At 38.9% G+C, this 21,168-nt stretch overlaps 4 protein-coding genes across 7 annotated transcripts; 2 read left to right on the forward strand and 2 right to left on the reverse strand.

Moving 5' to 3' along the window:
* The first annotated feature begins 825 nt into the window (after positions 1-825).
* LOC111778437 (protein TIME FOR COFFEE) lies at positions 826-6,530 on the forward strand. 4 transcript variants are annotated; one of them, XM_023658259.2, is made up of 13 exons: positions 826-1,134; positions 1,220-1,582; positions 1,690-1,862; positions 1,968-2,277; positions 2,382-2,610; positions 2,690-2,741; positions 2,827-2,874; positions 3,004-3,202; positions 3,307-3,376; positions 3,502-3,568; positions 3,650-4,030; positions 4,422-4,545; positions 4,690-6,530. In XM_023658259.2, the coding sequence occupies exons 1-13, from the start codon at positions 1,029-1,031 to the stop codon at positions 6,078-6,080; spliced, it is 3,513 nt and encodes a 1,170-aa protein (XP_023514027.2). In that variant the 5' UTR covers positions 826-1,028; the 3' UTR covers positions 6,081-6,530. The 4 variants fall into 4 exon arrangements, with proteins under 4 accessions (XP_023514027.2, XP_023514024.2, XP_086975369.1 ...); XM_023658256.2 differs by having other exon boundaries at positions 4,422-6,530; XM_087119243.1 differs by having other exon boundaries at positions 3,508-3,568; positions 4,422-6,530.
* A 993-nt stretch (positions 6,531-7,523) lies between these two features.
* FAP1 (Chalcone-flavanone isomerase family protein) lies at positions 7,524-11,650 on the reverse strand. The gene is made up of 4 exons (XM_023658935.2): positions 11,237-11,650; positions 9,135-9,381; positions 8,959-9,050; positions 7,524-7,802 (listed from the first exon to the last, which is right to left on the reverse strand). The coding sequence occupies exons 1-4, from the start codon at positions 11,610-11,612 to the stop codon at positions 7,663-7,665; spliced, it is 855 nt and encodes a 284-aa protein (XP_023514703.2). The 5' UTR covers positions 11,613-11,650; the 3' UTR covers positions 7,524-7,662.
* Positions 11,651-12,592: 942 nt separating this feature from the next.
* Positions 12,593-16,332, reverse strand: LOC111778181 (N-terminal acetyltransferase B complex catalytic subunit NAA20). Its single transcript, XM_023657865.2, has 6 exons — positions 16,174-16,332; positions 15,955-16,045; positions 15,293-15,425; positions 15,077-15,146; positions 12,944-13,004; positions 12,593-12,863 (listed from the first exon to the last, which is right to left on the reverse strand). Exons 1-6 carry the CDS (start codon positions 16,249-16,251, stop codon positions 12,772-12,774), a joined length of 525 nt encoding a protein of 174 aa, XP_023513633.2. The 5' UTR covers positions 16,252-16,332; the 3' UTR covers positions 12,593-12,771.
* A 620-nt stretch (positions 16,333-16,952) lies between these two features.
* On the forward strand, positions 16,953-20,791 carry LOC111778936 (uncharacterized). The gene is made up of 2 exons (XM_023658950.2): positions 16,953-17,894; positions 20,097-20,791. Exons 1-2 carry the CDS (start codon positions 17,052-17,054, stop codon positions 20,517-20,519), a joined length of 1,266 nt encoding a protein of 421 aa, XP_023514718.2. The 5' UTR covers positions 16,953-17,051; the 3' UTR covers positions 20,520-20,791.
* The last annotated feature ends 377 nt before the right edge of the window (positions 20,792-21,168 follow it).

The raw sequence follows: 21,168 nt of genomic DNA on the forward strand, positions 1-21,168 counted from the left end.
TAATAGTAAATTATTAAAACACTTTTTAAAAGTTATCACATTACCATTTGAATAATGATATTAATAATAGTAAATTATTAGAAATGTTTTTAAAGTTTTATAATATAAATGGAACTTTTTAGAATTTTATATAATGGTATAAATAAAATGATTATTATGTTGTTTAAAATTTAAAATTTTAATATAAAAATTTATAATTACATTAATTAAATTTCTATTTAATTTATTTATGAAAGTTTAAAGGGTTGTTTCGATAATTGTAGTAAATATTTAAAAAAATGTTAAATTGTAATTAATTAATTTATTAAAATAAGTTTTAATTAATGTAAATTGAAAAAAAAAGGGAATTCGTGGTCTCATCAACTCAGATCCACGTCAGCAACTGTGGGACCGTCTTCGGACCGAATTTGACAGGGAAGTGAGGAGTGGAGAGATTACCGGTCACGCATTTTAAGGCGCGTGGCGAGTGGAGTTGGAGGAAAGAAAAAGAAAATTATTTTTCGATTCGGATAACGAAAAAAATCAATAAAATAAAATAAATTTACACGTGGCTTATGTGTGCGAAGTGGCAATATTCCATCGAAAATCGACCTCTTTGCCTTTGCCTTTGCCTTGCTGGCATTGGCCAATCACAGCCGTTCGATTCATTTTCGATTTCCATGATTTCACTTAGTTAGGCAGCCCCCTCCATTGAATCTCAGCCGTCCATTTACCAAGCAGGTTTTGCGTGAAAGTGTAAAATTCTCCCAAGCAATTTAAAAAAATATATATAACAAATAAAATAAAATAAAATAAAATAGAAAAGTAAAAGAAAGTGATTAGATTAAAAGCACATAAAAGCACACAAAATAAACACCGAAGAACAGAGAGAAAAGAGGCCGAGGATTTTGCTGTGCGTTTCATCGTTCGGGAGTTCGCCGGAGTTTACTGTTAGTTCCCGGCGAGGTGGATTTGATTTTACTTCACGAAGTGAGGGGAATCGTTGATTCATTTCTGTGAGAGAGTTTGAAATTTCATGATTGAGACGCATGATCATGGAGAAAAGCAGAGAAGCGAGGAGTTCGTCTAGTACAGTGGCTGCAAATGGATCCTCACGGCGACGTAGTACAGCTACGGCCTTCAGAGATTTACCTGGTTTGAACTTTGATTATTTTCGTTTCTCTGACTTTTTTTTTTGGTTGTGTGTGAGTTCTTTATTGACGGTTGTTGTTTGTTGCAGAGGAAGGTCAGGTGGAGTTGCAGGAGACGGTGCGGTTAAGGGATAAGGGAGGGAAGAGGGATCGGGATCGAGAGTTTGCGAGTCAGAGAAAGCGGAGTAGGAGAGGGGAAAATAGAGAAGAAGAGGTGGACGTGGACGAAGAAGGAGGAGATACCAGTGCTGAAGATATTGTTGCTGATGGAGATAGTGATGAGGTTGAAGACGGTGGAGGAGTTTCTCGGATTCTTTCTTCTACTACGGTTTCTTCTGCTTCGAATCAGAACATGAGGAGAAACTCTCTTCCGCCGAGAGTTGCGAAGCAACAATGGAAGGTTGCTGACGACGCGATGATTGGTGTTCCGGTTCCGAGAAAGGCACGCTCAGGTATAGCATGAAGATAATAAGACGATTGGTTTCTTATGTTTGTATTTTGTTTGGAATCATGCTCTGGTTCATTATGGTGAAGTTTGTTTTTAATTCTTTCTCTACAGCTTCTGTCAAAAGATCACATAATTGCACGGTTTCAGGAAATAGTGGTGTTGGTGGAGCCGGAGAAGACATTGCCGACGACCACAGCAATCGGAATCAGTCCGATTCTCCGGCGAGGTCGTCTGCTGAGGTCGTTTCGCCATCGACCTCCATTATTTCGGCTAAGAAGAAAATGGTTAGTTCATTGCCTTTTCTTTCTCTCTTATTATCATTATTCAATGCATATGTTTTGGAAATTTTGGTGTGAGTTTTGTCATTTTCTTTTCTCGCGAATTTTCAGAAATCAACTGGACCTAAGACTCGATCGATGAAAGCGTCCAAGAATTCTTCTCCCTCTGCGAAGGAGGGGGATATTGAGATTGAGATCGCTGAGGTTCTGTTTGAACTGAAGAAACAATCACAGTGCTCAAGAAAACAAGAAGTTCATGTGAAACCATCATCGAACCAAGAAACAGAGAATTCCAGTGTTCTTTGTGACGGTGCCAAGTCTTCAGTTACATCTACAACGGCGAACTCTTCACATACTGCATTCCAGAACTCTATTTCGCTTCAGAAGAATGGTGCCACCTCTGATTTGTTGCTTAATGTTGGTGAGTATTCTAAATCCTTGAGATCAAAGCATATATTTCCGATTGGAACTTCTATGCCTTTCTCTATTCCGATCCTGTACTCATAACGTCAATTTCCATTGTAGCTGTGGAGAAGAACAAAGTGGAGAGTTCCTCTTCTCTGGCTCAGAAAGATTCGTCAGAAGCTACAGCTGAAGGAGAATCAGAGCAACCTGCATCTGATTTTACTATGAATATTTGCTCTCATGAACGTAAAACTGAGGAAAGTAAACCAGCGCAGGAGGTCTGCACTGATGGAGATGAAAATAAGAAGAACAAAGGGAATGATCCTGAAAATTCGCCACCAACTAATTTGTAAGCGAAATAACATCTTCATATCCATCAATCGTTCCTGAAAGAATCAATTTGAATCTAACTTTGTGTGCATTCTTAGGATTCCAGAGGCTGAGACCCAGAAAGAACAGAAATTCAAAATTGATTTGATGGTCAGAATCTGCAGTTTTAAATTTCATTTTAGATTTCCTCTGAATTTTTAGTGTGAAAGTTCTAAGAACTGCCTTTGTTTAACAGGCTCCTCCGGCTCCAACATCGCCAGAAAGGGATTGGCTGGCTGATATGGTATTGGATGCTAAACCTTTGAATCTGGAAATAGAAATGGTGGATTCGCAGTTTTTGTTTTCTTTTTTGAACTTTTGATTAATGGGTTTTTTTTTTTTTTTTTTTTTTGCTTTAATAAATCTGGTGTAGGTTGAAAAGGAAGTAGAAGGATTTAAGGAAAAAGAAAAAGTGATCTATGAAGATAAGATGGTGACAAGTGATAAAAAGATTGAATTTCTTAAACTGGATATGGAGAAATCACAATTAGATACCAATAATAGCATCATAATTCAAGAACAGAGTCACAATCAGCAACCTAATGGAGCCGCCCGCACAGTTGAAAAAAATGGTACCCATCATTTCATCTTGAAATTGTATTCAATATGTTGAACAAAGCACAATTATATGGCTAACTGTCCTCTCAACTGTTGTGATGATTGTTCTTTTCCACAGAATCATCCACTTCAGTGCGCTCGCCCATTATTCTGGGTGGCTGGCCAACGACCGAAATTCCTCCTGTCGGGTTAGAAATCACTTCTTTAGAACTTTGTATTGAAAGCAATGGCTTAGTTTATATGTATTTTGTTGAAAGAATTTTCCTGTGCACATTTAAGTGAGACGTGTTCGTTTTTTCCCCATATAATTCAGGTTCAGCTCACATTTCCGGACAGTTCTTCCTTTGGATAGTGTTGACAAATCATCCTCCAAACTACAGGTACTTTTCAGGACTGGTAATATCTTTGTTCCATCTGTGGATTCATCACTGAATTTGCTATTGTATGGTCAAAACTTGCAGCATCCAAATTTCATCCTGTCACACCCTCGACCGAAACGATGCTCGACTCATTATGACATTGCCCGAAACATTTACTTACACCAGCAGTTTACAAAGACGAACTATTTCCACCCAGCTGGGGATGCTTCTGCATCTCTTACAGAGGCCAAACTCAAAAGCATGTCCTCAAAAGAAGGCATGATTATGAGTAACCCATTGGGTGCAAATCATTTGGATATGAGCCTAAATTCTGTGCAACAGAGAGAGCAAACTGAAGGTTACTTTTCTGGGAATGTGACTAATGATAAAAGCTCCGAGGCTGCAAATTTTGCTGATATGGCTAAAAGCAAGCAGCTTGTATTTCAGCAGAGACAGGGAGCATCTTTTGGTAACTCAATGGTGGTACGATCTTCTTGACTATTTTCTATTGAGAATTATTGGGAGGTAGTACTGCATTAGCTAATTTAAGAAATGATTATGAGTTTCTAAATTAGGAATACATCTCGAGGGTTTTTTTGGGGAAGCCCAAAGCAAAGCCATAGAGCTTATGCTCAAACTGAATAATATCATACCATTGTCGAGATCCGTGATTCCTAACATGTTATCATAGCCATGCCCTTAAATTAGCCAATATTCCTCTTTGAATTTTCTCTCTCCTGTTCTTTGTGTGATCGAGTGTGTGTTGTTGTGCGATCTTAATATTTTCTCGACAGAATGCATGTAATCTTTTTCAATTGGTGGGTCTGTTCATAACAGCGAAAATTTTATTCTCCTTATTTTCTTTCTACTGCAGCCTGGCTCTGGATTCATATTCCCTATTGGTCAGTATCAAGCACCGACAGCTGCCACTGGAAATCGATCTGGGTCCACCAAATCTAGTAAACAATTGACATCACTGTTCAGCAATAATCCAGAAGGTGGAACACTCGTGAGCTTTCCAGCATTACCTGCAGTATCTAGTAACATGAACTATAATCATCCAAATGTGGTTTCGATTGAAGCTCCGTACTTGGCAAAGCTTCAGAACAATGACTATCCATTCACCTTTCCTACTGCTGCAGGAACTACTGCAACATATAGAGCAAACAATGGCCAACCCTTGCCTCTTTTCAATGGTTCTTTCTATCCATCTCAGCTGTTCCATCCATCCCAGATTCAGCCAGCACAAACTCAATCTCATCACCAACCAAGTGGCTCCCATAAACAACCACAAACTCAGCAGCACCAATGGAGTGTGCATGTACCTGGGAACAATTTAGTGCCATCAAATGGTATGCAAGTAAAGCAGTCGACAGAACAGCATTTGTCACTCTCTAACCAATCTTGCAAGCATGAGAGTGAGGCCAGTGGAGAAGACGCGACATCGTTTTCTGACAAGCGGGCAGCTCCGGTACAGAAAAGTGCTCATGAACAAAACTTCATTTTGCCTGTTCAGGCACTGGGATTCACTTTGATGCCATCAGCGACATTGAATATTGGCAATGGTGGAAACAGTGGGGACAAGAAACAGTCTCATCCACAGAATTTGAAGAACACAGTTGCCTTGGTTCCTTCCCAGGGACTCACGATGTCCTTTGGTTCATACAATGGAAATGGTACCCATTCGAACCTCAACTTCACGCCGATAGCGCACAATACAACGGTTTTTCAGAATCTTCCTGATGTACAGAGGGCTGAACCACAAGCTACAAAGCACAAGAATCACCAAAGTTCTGATGGAAGGAATGGATTCGTTCTTTCGGGTAATATCGATAGGAACACTGGGAATTCTTCTGCAAAGCCTTCTGCTACTTCAGGGCAGACTCTGGTTTTTGGTAATTCTGCAAGGACCCTTAACTTCATGACATCTTCTGCCTCTGTAAACTGGCCATCCCCTTCCACCAAATCTGCTGCTTTAACAACAAATCGACCTGCTGGTATCCAACATCAACAAGCAACCATGTCGTCTCGTATGGCACCTCGTACTAAAGTACCAACTGATAGTAGCTTGCCCTCATCAGCTACAACCAAGTTTTCTTGTAATCCCCCTCCTGGCTTCTCAAAACCATTGATACAATGCGACAAATCAATCCAGTCGAACTCGGGAAGAATGGTGACCTCTGTTGTCCCTACGACATCCCTCCATCTTTCTTCCTCTACTGCAGTCCATAAGAACTCCAGTCAGCCAAAGGGAAGTACTCTTCAAGGCCAGACCCAGATATCGTTTCGGGGAGATTTCAAGCCAGCCTTTACTCAGATGCAACACATTCCTAGTAGCAGTCACTCTTCATCTACCAGTGGAAAATTAAGAAACACAAGCAGTAAAACCAGTCCATCAGTTTCTCCCGCGCAACCAAAGCAGGACGAAAGCTCATCCACCGGAGCTGGTCAGAAATCATCTCCTGTCTGTGGTAGAAACGTGCCTTCAATCTTGAACACATGCCCCAGTCATCTCTCAGAACTCAAATACTAGACCCTTTTTGTTCCAGCAGTTTTGAAGGATGATCCCAACTCTACAAGTGGTGAGCGCTCAATACCAGTGGAAACTGAACCTCGTATGTGGTTGGTTTCTAAGGAGCTCCAACCATGATGCTTTCTAGACTTGCCAAAAGACACGACACACATTCTCGGGGATCGAGGGCTCAAAAAGTTTGCAACCACCAGGACATATTGATGCGGGATTCGCCAAAAGCATGTCGAGGAGCATAACGATAAATGGGCATGGATTTTTGATGAAGAAAATCATGAAACTTGGAAGTTTAGGTGTAGTGACTAGAAGTTGGTTAGTTAGGTGATGTATATTGTAAGTCATTGCACATTAGTAGGGCCATTTTTTGGGTTAAATATATATTGTCTAGTGATAGAGGTTAGAGTTGTGAATATGATATTATTATAGTTGAGAAATATATTCCTTGACTCAGAATTATTGCATTCAACAGGGAAAGAATAGACAAATATCTGAAGGGGAGGAGAAACGAAGAAGAAACAATGAAAAGGTGAAACTTTTGCACTAAGATTATGTCGCACTAGTTTGAATCATAAGATATTTTAATATTCGGAGAATATATTAGTTATAGAATATATCTTAGATATTTGATAATATTTTTCCGTTTAATGATTTGATTAGTAGTATATTTTATTTTATTCTCAAGATTTAGTTAGCTTATATTTTCTTTGTACGTATTAGTTAGTAGCTTGAATACTATTTAAATGTTGTGAATATCAATGAAGATAAAACCTTCAATCTCAATTTTATTTTTCATGTATTCACATTTTTTAGTGGTAGATATTGTGTGATCTTATTTTTTTGTTAGCTTTTCCGTAGTGAAAATAATACAAGAGTCTATTTTATTATTATTATTTTGATAATGAGTGGTCTAATTATTTTATAGCATAATAATTCAACCAATAAATGTTGAAAAGTATGAATTTTAAATTTGAAATTTCATTTAATTTAGACAAAAAGAAAAAAAAAAAAAGAGTGACACTAAGTTTATTTCTAGTACCTATTGCCTTTAATTATGCCTTTTACAATTATTGTTATTATTATTATTATTATGTCTTTATCCTTTTAATTAAAGTTTACCAAAAGTTAGTGTCTTTTATAAAGAATGACAATAATGGATTGAATGTGTGTTCATTGTATTTTTAAAGTTTAGTATGTAATAATTTAATTTTTGTGCTTTAAAAATTGTAATATTTATTTATTTAGATATAATAATTCTTTTTAAATTAATAAGGGACTTGGTATGTTTATAAAATAAAGTCTATGGAGATTAAATTATTATAAATCTAAAAAGTAGAATGACTTTAAATTTATATATTAAATTGTTATAAATTTTAAATTACACAATAAAGTTTAGAAGCTAAATCGTGAAAGAGAATTCATTTAATCTTTAATTTTTGTCACACTTAATAAAAACAATTAAAAATGCAATTTGAAAAAAATATAAATAATCCAACAATAATTAAAAAAAAAAAATGGCACTCCAATGTAAACATCAGCAATATCACCAAAAAAAAAAAAAAAAAAGAAAAAAAAAGAAAAAGAAAAATTAGTTGTGAAGAATAGAAGTTAAAGCTTGTTTGATGTCTTGTTTGGCTTGTTTATCAAATGGATCTTCACCAATGTACAGATCTAAAATGGCTCTGCACAGTAGTTGGCTCTCTATGCTTCCCACTTCCTTCCCATCAACTGCAAAAATTTTAAACATAAATGCACAAAATCATAATAAAAATACAATAAAAACTTTATTCTTTAATCCGTTCGAGTCATTCAGGCCTCCGATCTCTTAATCAACCGAGCTATGGGCTAAATTACATTCCAAGATGATGAACTAAGTGTTCATCAGTTGGTTAGCTGATGCATTCAGACATGTTTTTAACAAACCAAAGACATGCGGATAAAGTAACGTTAGGAATCACGACCCTCTATAATGGTATGATATTGTCCACTTTGAGCATAAGCTCTCATGACTTTGATTTTGGTTTACTCAAAAGGCCTTGTACCAATAGAGATGTATTCCTTGCTTATAATGTAACGACCCAGATCCACCGCTAGTAGATATTGCTCTCTCTGGGCTTTTTTTTTTCGGGCTTCCCCTCAAGGCTTTAAAACTCGTCTGCTAGGGGAAGGTTTCCACACCCTTATAAAGGGTTGTTTGTTCTCCCCCCAACCAATTTGAGACATCACAATCCACCCCCCTTGAGGCCAGCGTCCTCGCTGGCACTCCTTCCTTTAATCGATGTGGGACTGCCACCAAATCCACCCGAAAGGTTTCCACACCCTTATAAAGTGTGGTTTGTTCTCCTCCCCAACCAATTTGGGCATCACAATCCACCCTCCTTCGAGGCCCAGTGTCCTCGCTGGCACTCCTTCCTTTAATCGATGTGGGACCGCCACCAAATCCACCCCCCTTCGGGGCCCAGCGACCTTACCGACACATCGCCTCGTGTCTACCCCCCTTCGGGAACAGCGAGAAAGCTGACACATCATCCAGTGTCTGGCTTTGATACCATTTGTAACGACCCAGATCCACCGCTAGCAAATATTGTCCTCTTTGGCTTCCCCTCAAGGCTTTAAAACGCGTCTGCTAGGGGAAGGTTTCCACACCCTTATAAATGGTGGTTTGTTCTCCTCCCCAACCAATGTGGGACATCACATATAAACTCATGATCATCCTCTTAATTAGCCAATGTGGGACTACTCCTTTCAAGTAATTCTTCGTGGGATGTAATTTACCGTTTAGAATCCTCTATTCAATTCTTTTATTTTCTCTACTACCTTCTCTTTCACCACAAATAATGTATAGAACAATTCATCATTGCAATAATAAGAATCGAAATCTCACTGATTGTGCGGAGGACATGGCCTCGTTCTTTGGAGAGATCGATCACGGACCCTCGAGGTATTTTGTACTCGTCTTTGAATTGGGAAGTGAATCTGCAAAGAAGCATGGTTTAAGGATCAAGAGTAGGGTATAGAGTGTGTGGCTTTTACATATATTACACTAAGATAATGACTCACTTGTGAAGCAATTCTTTGTTGTCTGAACCCCCGAACTTCTCGAGTCGACTTCCAACCGATTCTTCAAAAGCACTTCGAACGGATCGGATGCTCAGTCTTCCGTAGACTATTTGAAGTCTAACAGTCATGCATATATCAGCTTCCATGATATCTTTATCGAAGTTCTTTTCTTGTAGTTCAGAAACAGTGAGCTTTCCATACTTCTCATTCAGTGATTCTTTTATGTCATTGTTATCCGCATAAACACCTACAGCCAATCATTTGAGTAGCTTAACATGGAAACTTTTTCAATATCACAAAGATAGAAAACATATTGACCCTTCCATCTCGGATTTCAAAACATAACTGTCAGATTCTACATTAGTTGGGGGAAGAGAACGAAGCATTCTTTATAAAGGTGTGGAAACCTCTCCTTATTAAACGCGTTTTAAAAACCTTGAGGGGAAGCCCGAAAGGGAAAGCCTAAAGAGGATAATATCTGTTAGCGGTGGGCTTGAGCCATTACAAATGGTGTCAGAGCCAGACACCGGGTGGTGTGCTAGCGAGGACGTTGGGCCCCGAAGGGGGGGGGGGGTGGATTGTGAGATCCCACATCGGTTAGAGAAGGGAACAAAACATTCTTTATAAGAGTGTGGAAACCTCTCCCTGGTAGACACGTTTTAAAAACCTTGAGGGGAAGCCCGAAAGAGAAAGCCCAAAGAGGACAATATTTGTTAATGGTGGGCTTGAGCCATTACAAATGGTGGCAGAGCCAGACACCGGGTGTTGTGCCAGCGAGGACGCTGGGCCTCGAAGGGGGTGGATTGTGAGATCCCACATCAGTTAGAGAAGGGAACGAAACATTCTTTACAAGGGTGTGGAAACCTCTCCCTAGTAGACACGTTTTAAAAACCTTGAGGGGAAGCCCGAAAGGGAAAGCCCAAAGAGGACAATATCCGTTAGCGGTGGGCTCGAACCATTACAAATAGTGTTAGAGCCAGACACCGGGTGGTGTGCAAGCGAGGACGCTGGGCCCCGAAAGAGGGTGGATTGTGAGATCCCACATCGGTTGGAAAGAGGAACGAAACATTCTTTATAAGGGTGTGGAAACCTCTCCCTAGTAGACAGCGTTTTAAAAACCTTGAGGGGAAGTCCGAAAGGGAAAGCCCAAAGAGGACAATATCTGTTAACGGTGGGCTTGAACCATTACAAATGATGTCAAAGGCAGACACCCGGCGGTGTGCCAGCGAGGACGCTGGGCCCCGAAGGGGGGTGGATTGTGAGATCCCACATCGGTTGGGAAGAGGAACGAAACATTCTTTGTAAGTGTATGAAAACCTCTCCCTAGTAGACGCGTTCTAAAAACCTTGAGGGGAAGTTCGAAAGGGAAAGCTTAAATAAAGAGGACAATATCTGCTAGCGGAAAGCTTGGGCCATTACAATAACGTTACAATAACATACCGAGTTTATCTTTTAACAAAGATTGTAACTCGTGAACTAGGGCGAATTTCAACCACCTACTATTTCCATCTTCAACCCAATGGAAGTTCATTCCATTGTTTTTTCCAAACTATGTCTTAAAATGAACGAACTCCTGGGTAGATTTGGGGCAGAGCTAGAACTATAAGATGTTGAAGTCTAGGCTGAGTTCATTTCTGATATCAATTGGAAGCACAAATGCTCCCCTTGAGTTAGAAGCAATCAATCTACAGCTTATCATCATAGTCATCAAGAAGATGATCTGATTGAACTGGAACTTATCATGTTCCACTCACTTTTGTTTCCTTTTTTGAAACATTCTATCTGTTTTCTTTTGTTCTTCGCTTTGTTTGATATTTTTTGAGAATTACTGAGCCACAACTTTCAAATTCAAATCATGACTTCAAGTGGGAAATAACATCAAACTTTGGATGGGCCATCCAGTGCCATTATTAAGAACAGATTTTAACAGTCTCCCAAAGCCCTAGATCATTACTAAGCAATACTATTTACAATCTTCCTGATACTGAAAATCCAATACGATTCACAAATGTCGATCTCTTCATTCAATCAGCATAAATTCAACATTCAATCAAAATATAGAAAGCTCGCTTAAAAGTGGAAATGTGGAATGATTAACATACCATATGCATAAACATTGATGTTCTTCAGTCCCAAAATCGCCTTTCTCCGCAACCCAATTCCGAGAAGCTGCTGAGAATCTCCAATTACAGACGGAAATGACATTCCAGTTTTGGAGTCAACAACTGAAGAGGTGGTTGAATTGTCCGCCAGAGATAGAGAAGCCCATAGGGGCGATGGATGACTTCGGAAGAGAAAATTAAATGCACTTTCGAGAAATGGGGATTGTTGGTTCGTCGAGTTTATAGTTACAGCGACGAATCCGGCTGCTGCCGCAGCGCCGCCGGCCGCGACGACGGCGTAGGAGGGGCGGAGAAAGCCATGGCGTGGAAGCTTTGGCGGCTGAGGAAACGAGAATGGAAATCGGAGAGATACCATTTTCTTTTTGGCGGTCTGATTGGTAACAGCGTCTTTTTAGCAAGCAAAAAAGTAAAATAAATGAAATTAAAAAAATGCGTTAATTACACCGATATGAAATTAAAAATTTATTAGATAATTTTCAAAATTTATGAAAAATTTATAAAAAGTTTTTAAAAATTTCTATTAAACAATAAATTTAGCTAAAAAATTGTTTACATGAATATATAAATTAATTAAACAAATTTTTACAAATGTCCAAATATTTGAAAATTTCCACAAACGGATTTAATGTGTATTTTCTGACAAGACTCACATTTAACTGGGCTGGCCCATTATGGAGACTCAATGGCCTGATGAAATATGGGCTGGCCCATTTGGGAGAATCAATGGCCTTATGGAAATATGGGCTGGCCCATTTTGTAGAATCAATGGCCTTATGGAAATATGGGCTGGCCCAGTTTGGAGAATCAATGGCCTTATGAAATATGGGCTGGCCTATTTTGGAGAACGAATAGCCTTATTTAATATGAGCTGGCCCATTTGGGAGAATCAATGGCCTCATGAAATATGGGCTGGCCCATTTTGGAGAATCTATGGCCTTATGAAATATGGGATGGCCCATTTTGTAGAATCAATGGCCTTATAAAATATGATTTTGGAGAATCAATGGCCTTAAGGAATATGGGCTGGCCCATTTTGGAGAATCAATGGCCTTATGGAATATGGGCTGACTCATTTTGGAGAATCAATGGCCTTATGTAATATGGGATGGCCCATTTTGTAGAATCAATGGCCTTATGAAATATGGGATGGCCCATTTTGGAGAATCAATGGCCTTATGGATTATGGGCTGGCCCATTTTGGAGAATCCATGGCCTTATGAAATATGGGCTGGCCCATTTTGGAGAATCAGCAACATCTGAGGATATTAAACACCTTCTATCTTGTGAAAAAATAGCATTCCGACGACATTAGGTAATCACTAAAAAGGAAGTAAATGAAATTTAACATTTTCAAGTTTATCTCTATTGCAAGTAAAAGGTTTTAGACAATGTGAGTTCAGAAACATATTTAGGATACACATACATGACACAACCTGTTTTCAAGATGACTTTGACTATCCCCAACTAATGAGCACTTGATGTTTCTTCTTCGTCAAAACTCCATTTATATGTAGTTAATCGTATTCGAGCTCGTCGGGAGTCACTGGCCTTTTAAGTGGGATGATGGACTTCTTATTGACGTCCCGCGATAATGCTTTCCTCATATCTGAATATAAACCGGAATAGGGTTAATTAAGAGATTACGTAATAACTTTTAGTTCGTTCTTTTAGGTAGGGTGGACTCACCTAATCCATCTTCCTCCCCTGAATAATAACGTAGCACACGCCGATAGATAACGTAGTCGAGCTGGTTGAAGAGGGAAAACAACATTAAACATGTCTAGGTAAGTATCACCTTGCTCAATATGAAGATCTAAAAACCATTTCAACAGTGAAATAATTACGGAATTTAATGTAGAAAATCTACTGAAACATATGACCATATTATCCATGGCAGAAAAGCCAAAAGCTTAAGGCTAAGGGGGGTGGGGCAAGATACCAAAAAGAGCTTAGAAATACATTAAATTAGGGTATCAGAAACTACAAAACATTTGGAAGAACTCTACGAGGACATTGAAGTGCTGGAATAGACTTGATGCCTCTTGCAGAAAGTTCGACTGGAATAGCAGTTTATCGTTGAACAAAAGGATACTAGAAGATAGAATGAGGCAATTGGTAAATATCACATTTCTAAATTTACTGATGCTTATTTTGAGATAGAACAAGTACAATTGAATTGGTAAATTGTTATCACATTTCATTGACCAGTGCTTATTTTGACACTGAAAACCTTTGCCAAGCAATCAAATGCGTGCATCAGTCCACTATGTCCTACTTTCAATCAGTTTTGGTTAAGGAAATCAAGGAGTCAATCCTTGCGGCTAATGAGGTTGTTGATGATTGTAAGAGTTGAGGAAGGGAAATGGTGTTCGAGCTTGATAGTACGAAAGCTTATGAGAAGGTCAACTAGAACTTTTTAGATACTATCATAAGAGTTTGAAGTTATGGAAATAAAATGGAAGAAAGGGTTTCTCGGTGGTGTTTCAAACACCAATTATGAGAGATCTAGAGGTAAGATCATTGCTTCCAAAGAGCTTAGGCAAGAGAGGCCACTTTTTGCTTTCTAGTTTGTGTTTGGGCTAACTACCTCAACTGGTTATTCAAAGAGGGTATAGATGGCTCCCATACTTTAGTGATAACACCCTGTTGTTTTTCATTAGTATCAAACCAAGCATTTAATTATATTGACTATATAATAGAGACCGCCCGAATTGGTAAGGGAGGTAAAATTTGGAACTTTGTTGGCCACTAACCAGCAAGACATCGAAGTTTGGAAGTGATTCCTAAGACTTATTGTCACCATTCTTTTCCTGTATTCAACGAAAGTCCGAGGCAGGTATCCCTTCAAAGTTACGTCAGATTATATCATATGGAAACATAATTACCTCAAAGGCTCAGGTCTTGACACGGTGTCTTTTGCTAACACTAGCAGGCATCAGTTCTTATAACAAAGTTCAAGCAAGGAATTCTAACTTCCTTCTCCCAGATTGATGTAGCTTGGGTATGAAGGTAGATGAGACTAATGATCCGTTGATCTTTTGGAGTCCCATCAAGCTTTTAACTATTTTCAGCCTAAATATGGTATTCCCTAGGTCGCTTAACAACTTTATTTCTTTGATGATTTGTGTTCATCTCTAGGGAAGGAAGGCTGAAATGGGTTGGGCAAACACTACTAAACCGACTGTATATGACGTTTGGTCCAGGGGGAGGAGAGAGACATATTATGTGTGGATGTTTACTGCTTTTCTAATCTCTACTCGTAGTAGTGTGAACAATCTTTTCTATAGTTACGATCTTTCTTTGACTTATGCCACCTGGACCTTTTGTACCCCCGGACATTTTGTACAGATGAGATACAAATTTGACAGAACTGAAGTATTAATAGACTTATTAACTCTGAAGTATCATAGAATCAATATTTTGCGGTTGCAAAGGAGCCAGAGACTTTTTGAAGATAAGCTTTTGTCTCTTGATTCCTATAGTAGAAATGTACAGCTTACTGCTTCTCTTTGGGGTATAACATAGGAAATTCATTCGTAATTACAACCTTTCTAGTATTGTCAACAATTGGAAAGCGTTCTTCTAGGTTGTTTGGGGCTGGGGTTCCCTCTAACCCAAGCCCCTAAGTTGTATTTCCCCTTCTCTTTTGAAAATCTTGTTTCTTATATATACATATACATATATATATATATATATAAAGTATCAGTATTTTGCAACTCCACTAGCACATTTCTTAAAGAAGCATCAAAGATTGAACAACACTGCAAAAGAAAAAATTTACAAGACCAGCATGGTTGACTGCCCGAAGAGAAAACCTACCTTTTCATACATCTTGATTGCAGGGGTGTTCGATGCCCTCACAAAAAGATCAACAAAATAAGCTTTATCACTGCCAGAAAGCAAAAAGCCTCTCATTAAACATAAAGATCAAGGCGGAGTGAAAAACAATATTAAAAACTAAATTTTAAACCAGAATAAGTGTTTTTTCAAGGTTTAATTGTACTACCACAAGATATATAATCAAGTCCATCTTACATCTTGTCACTAGTATCCTCAAGCAGGTTCATAAGCTTCTTAGCTAATTGTTGCCTACGATATTCCGGAGCAACAGTTACCGCAGTTACATGACCATGCCATGATTCGCCTTGTCCCTCAACTTTTCCCATGACTGCAATGGAAAATCATACAAGAATCAACGAACTTTAAACAGCATGAAATTATGAAATTTGGTTTCCACTGCGATATATCTATCTTGTTGATTCTTTTATAATTTGGTGTCAAGCAAAGAGAATAAAAAATCCGTATAAGGGTGAATTGACAATTTAATGATGAGAATGAACATGATAAGTTAAATAAAATTAACAGGAGTTTTAAAAATCGAATTATTCCATAATGTTTCGGCTAGAGTTGCTGTGTATGTGTGTGCCTTAGATCATTTGATAAACCAACTCCACACCTACACTCCAAACCAAAAAGAAAGTTCCAAACGCTTCCTCACAGCCGGTACTCATAATTCTCGTGTCCTAGCCATTATGCTTCTGATTTAAAATGAACAATTTAAAGAAGCCACCGGCGAAAATTTGAGGCAACGTGTGCTTCGGTTGGTCGATAGTTCAGCCTAAAACAGAGTATCTAACAAAGAAACCAATCCACGCAAGAAGAAGTAGAGAAAGAAACAAACAAATACCGATACTCACTGTATCCCATTATGCGGCTCCCAGGGGCCTCGGCGACATGGAAGTAGTCAGGCCATCTAGCCAAGTAGGTCATGTAGAAGGACATGTTGAACTGAGAAAAATACAAAGAAGATTGCATCAACACTGAATCAACATCAACATTCAGAGTGCGATAAAAATGGAGAACTGTAATGATTTTGAGAATCAGAAGAAAATTGGAATTCAGACAGAGAAACTTACGGTTTCAGTGAGGTGATCAAGATTGACGGAAGTGAATCGAAGAAGATCATTGCAGCAAAATCTGCGCAACGTCGTCATCGCTTTTCTCTCGCTCTGTGTGCGTCTGTCTGCTCCCCGTCGTTGCCTTTCTTCTTCTTCTTCTTCTTCACAAGACGGGTAGTTTCTTGAAAACGGGCCAAAAGCCCATAAGAAAATGGGCCCATTTTTTGTACGTGAAATTCCTTTCTTGCCCTCGCCTCTAAAAAGTATTAAATTTGTCGTGCATTATAGAAAAATATTATATCAATTTCAATTACAAATTTAAATCTGTTTTTAATTAATTTTTAAATGTTTTATTTTGTTATTAAATCAAACCTATTTTTTATTTTTTTATTTTTTTTTCCTATAGGCAATATTTATTTATATTGTAAAAATATTTGATGTTAAAATGAGTATAACTTAAAAGAATAATTATTCTCTATTTATTTATTTAAAAATTACTTAATTTCATTTACCAAGCTTAAATTTATTGAAAGGATTTTTACATTTTTTTCCTGTTAAAATTATTGGATGAATTAACGAAAATTGATTAAAGAATAATAATAATAATAATTTTAAAGTTTAATTTAACGAATTTTAAATGGTTGAAATAGGATAAATTTAAGGGTAAAAATGAATTTTAACAATTTGTTTTAATAAAATATATAAATATCAAGAAATTGATAGCTTATAAATATTAAATTGAATCTAAGGACTAAATTGTAATTTCGAACTCAAGCTAGACCGAAGTGTTCTGAATTTCAATAGAGGTTTCCCCTTTCCTTTCTCCTCCCTCTTTGAAATCAGTTCTGAAAGTAAGCCCTAACAGGATTCCGGGGAGGAGAATCAGAGCAGAATCAATGGATCTCCTGAAGCAAGAACTTCTCAAGAAACGTCAAGCCCTAGCTACCGAAACCGGTGGCAAACGCTTCTTCAAGCGATCCGAGATTGAACAGAAGCAAATCCAGCAGCTACGCGAGAAAGAGAAGCGCGAATTGGAAACCAAAGCTCTCCGCCAATCCACCACCTCAGCCGCCACCGCTGAGGCCAACTCCACATCTTCCAAATCCAATTCATTAGCCTCCGCCTCCACTACTTCCTCTACCACTATTAACTCCGCCGCCACCACTTCGAAATCGCTTACGGACGAGCAGAACATCGACAACCTCGTCCTTCCCAGGCAGGAAGTAATCAGAAGGCTCCGGTTTCTGAAGCAGCCCATTACGCTATTCGGGGAAGATGATGATACTCGGCTCGCCCGTTTGAAGTATGTGCTGAAAGCGGGACTTTTCGAGGTGGATAGTGATTTGACTGAGGGGCAAACGAACGATTTTCTTCGGGATATTGCAGAGTTGAGGAAGCGGCAGAAGACGGGTATTTTGAGTGAGAGGAAGAGGCAGAAGAAGGAAGACGGCGCTGGAGAAGAGGGCGATGGGGGTGGGGCTGACGAAGAAAGTGCCGATGGAGGGTCGAGTGGGGTCGACGCTGATAAAGATTTGAAGAGAATGAAAGCGAATTTTGATGAATTATGTCAAGAAGACAAGATACTGGTATTTTTTAAGAGGTTGTTGAATGAGTGGAACCAGGAATTGGATGAAATGCCCGAAGCAGAGAAGCGGACGGCGAAAGGGAAATCTATGGTGGCGACATTCAAGCAGTGTGCTCGCTATTTGCATCCTCTGTTCAAGTTTTGTAGGAAGAAGGTACAATTTTGTCCCTATATACTTATTCAATTTGGTGAATGTTCCATTTTCCCTTTGATTCTGCGTTATGTTATTTTTTGACTTCATGGTAGATTAGAGAATAGCTAGAGCTTCTTTTTCTGTCATTCCTTTCCCTCTGCAAGCTCTGATGGAAAATGTTGAGGATTATTGGGAGAGGAGTCCCACGTCGGCTAATTAAGGGTTGATCATGAGTTTATAGGTAAGAAACACTATCTTCATTGGTATGAGGCCTTTTGGGGAAACCAAAAGCAAAACCACGAGAGTTTATGCTCAAAGTGGACAATATCATACCACTGTGAAGATCTGTGGTTCCTAACATGGTATTAGAGCCATGTAAATAAAATCCTCAATTGTTGAACAAAGAAGTTGTGAGCTTTGAAAGTGTAGTCAAAAGTGCTCAAGTGTCGAACAATGTACTTTGTTCGAAGGCTCCAGAACAGGAGTTGAGTCTCGATTAAGGGGAGGCTCTATGGTGTACTTTGGAGGATAGTTGGGAGAGGAGTCCCATATCGGCTAATTAAAGGGTTGATCATGGGTTTATAATTTAGGAACACTATCTTTATTGGTATGAGGCATTTTGGGGAAATCAAAAGCAAAACTACGAGAGTTTATGCTCAAAGTGGACACTATGATACCATTACGGAGGTTATGTTTTTTGACATAAAAAAGTTCCCACATGAGCTTGTAGATTTCCTCTTTAGGTTGATTATCATAGGAAGCAAGCTCTAACAAATTACATCCTAAGGTTTTCCTCTTTAACTATGATTATCAATCAAGCAGCGAAGAGAGTAGAGAGTAGGTTGCTAACATTAAGGGGGAGAACCACTTGCCACTTGAATCTCATGCGCATGTTATTCTGCAGTTCATCTGCCAATTGGCGCTTGAGGAAGAGATGTCTTTGGGATTCAATGTCTTTCATGCGTAGAAAGCGAGATGGACCAATTTGGAGGCCCTTTGTTTTATGTCGTGATAATCTTATGAAAGAGCTCCCACTAGAAAAGCTCGACTTCTGAGATCCCACAATGGCTGGAGAGAACGAAACATTTCTTATAAGGGTGTGGAAATCTCTTCCTAAAAGACGCGTTTTAAAACCTTGAGGGGAAGCCCAGAAGGGAAAGTCCAAAGAGGACAATATCTGCTAGCGGTGGACTTGAATTGTTACTAATGGTATCAGAGCCAGACACCGGGCGGTGTACGAGCGAGGACACTGGGTCCCCAAGAGGGATGGATTGTGAGATCCTACGTTGGTTGGAGAGAAGAACAAAACATTTCTTATAAGAGTGTGGAAACCTCTCCCTAGAAGACACGTTTTAAAACCTTGAGGGGAAGCCCAAAAGGGAAGACCCAAAGAGAACAATATCTGCTAGCGGTGGGCATGAGCTTGGACTGTTACACGACTTTCTTTGGACAAATATGGAGTGACATATCATCTTGTAAAGATTTGGGTTCTTTGAGAATCCTTTGTTCAAAATATCCTTGAATAGGTAGTTGCATGAACGGACCTCCTGTATAGTCAGACTGCCAAATTCATTTATTTTGGAAGAACAGTAAGTAGAACTTAGAAGTGGGAGATCAAGTTTAGGAAAGAGGCCCGTTTTGTGATTTCATCATCCAGATAAGAAAATCTAGAATCAGGATCCCAATTTCGAGTATAGGAGTTCCAAATATCTTGGACAGAAGTGGTACAATTGGAGATGATTTTCTTGGGAAAGCGCATTCCAAAGCTTGTAGAACTGCCATTCCAATCGAGGCTTTGATCCTCTAGTGTAGTTTTTTAATTGATTTTAGCTCGCCGATGGCCTCTCGAAGTGTGTAGAGGAGGAAGTGCTAGGAATCACGGACCTCTACAACGGTATGCTATTGTCCACTTTAAACATAAGCTCTCATGGATTTGCTTTTGGTTTCTCCAAAAAGTTTCATACGAATGGAGATGTATTCTTTACTCATAAAACCATGGAGACGTATTTTTTACTTATAAACCCATGATCATCCCCTTAATTAGCCGATGTAGGACCCCACCAACAATCAACCAGAGGTACTAACAAAAAGCCATGATTGGTGATACCAAATTTAGCCACCATAACTTTCCTTCACAAAACTTATATTTTTATTATAGAATCTCAAGTAGATCTATGTTCTGTTAATGCCAAGTATCATGTTAGATTTTAATTGTTCTTTTAGATTCTTCCTGACGATATTCGGCAAGCATTGCTGGTGGTCGTTGAATGTTGCATGAAGCGAGACTATCTAGCTGCAATGGATCAATACATTAAGATGGCCATTGGAAATGCCCCCTGGCCTATTGGTGTCACTATGGTTGGTATCCACGAACGTTCAGCTCGTGAGAAGATTTACACCAACAGTGTAGCCCATATCATGAACGATGAGACGACAAGGAAGTACTTGCAATCGATCAAGAGATTGATGACGTTCTGTCAACGACGCTATCCAACAATGCCATCCAAGGCAGTAGAATTTAACAGCTTGGCGAACGGTAGCGACCTGCAGTCCCTGCTAGCAGAAGAGAGAGTCTCCGGAGGAGGAGGAGGCAAGCAGGGTTCTGATGAAAGGCTTCGCATCATGCCCTCCCCGGAAGATAGCTAGCTACCAAGTAAGAATATCCTCTCCTGGCTGCTACTCTTTACTCTTCTGCATATTTTGGTAGTCAGTCAGCAATTTCTGAGTACCGTTTGAGATCAAAGTATGTAGTATTCGTTTAAGATAAAGATTATCGCCTGGTTACCATTGTTTATGTCTATTTGTTATGTAAAATTTGAAGTTTCAGCAGCTTAGTTTGGTAGTCAGTAAGTCAATGTTGTTTGAGTACCGATTATGAGGAGACTTAAGGCTCAATGGTTAGTACACGTTGGAAACAACGACCTTCCATATTGGGCTTCTCTAGAGCCCTCGAACTTCTCCTTAATTAAGGCTTGACATCTTCGAAGCTTAAGGTCCAATGGTTAGTTCATATTGTTAGAAACGACTTTCCAGATTAGGGCTTCTCTAGAGCCCTTGAACAGCCTCTCCTTAATCGAGGCTTGACATTTTCGAGGTTCACATGAATTCTTTTGACAAGACGAAACTAATATAGAGACATGATTCTTTCTATACCATCAAAGGACTGTATCTTACAAAGGCCGTATGGTTTTTTTTATTTTTATATATTAATTTTTTAAAAAAATAATTGTGAAACCAATTAAAAGTTTTAAAATAAATTTCTTTTCTAGAAATATCAATCTTTAAATATCAATAA

The sequence above is a fragment of the Cucurbita pepo genome, chromosome 17, assembly GCF_057944985.1.
Source record: "Cucurbita pepo subsp. pepo isolate OVF chromosome 17, ASM5794498v1, whole genome shotgun sequence".
Taxonomy (NCBI): Eukaryota; Viridiplantae; Streptophyta; class Magnoliopsida; order Cucurbitales; family Cucurbitaceae; genus Cucurbita; species Cucurbita pepo.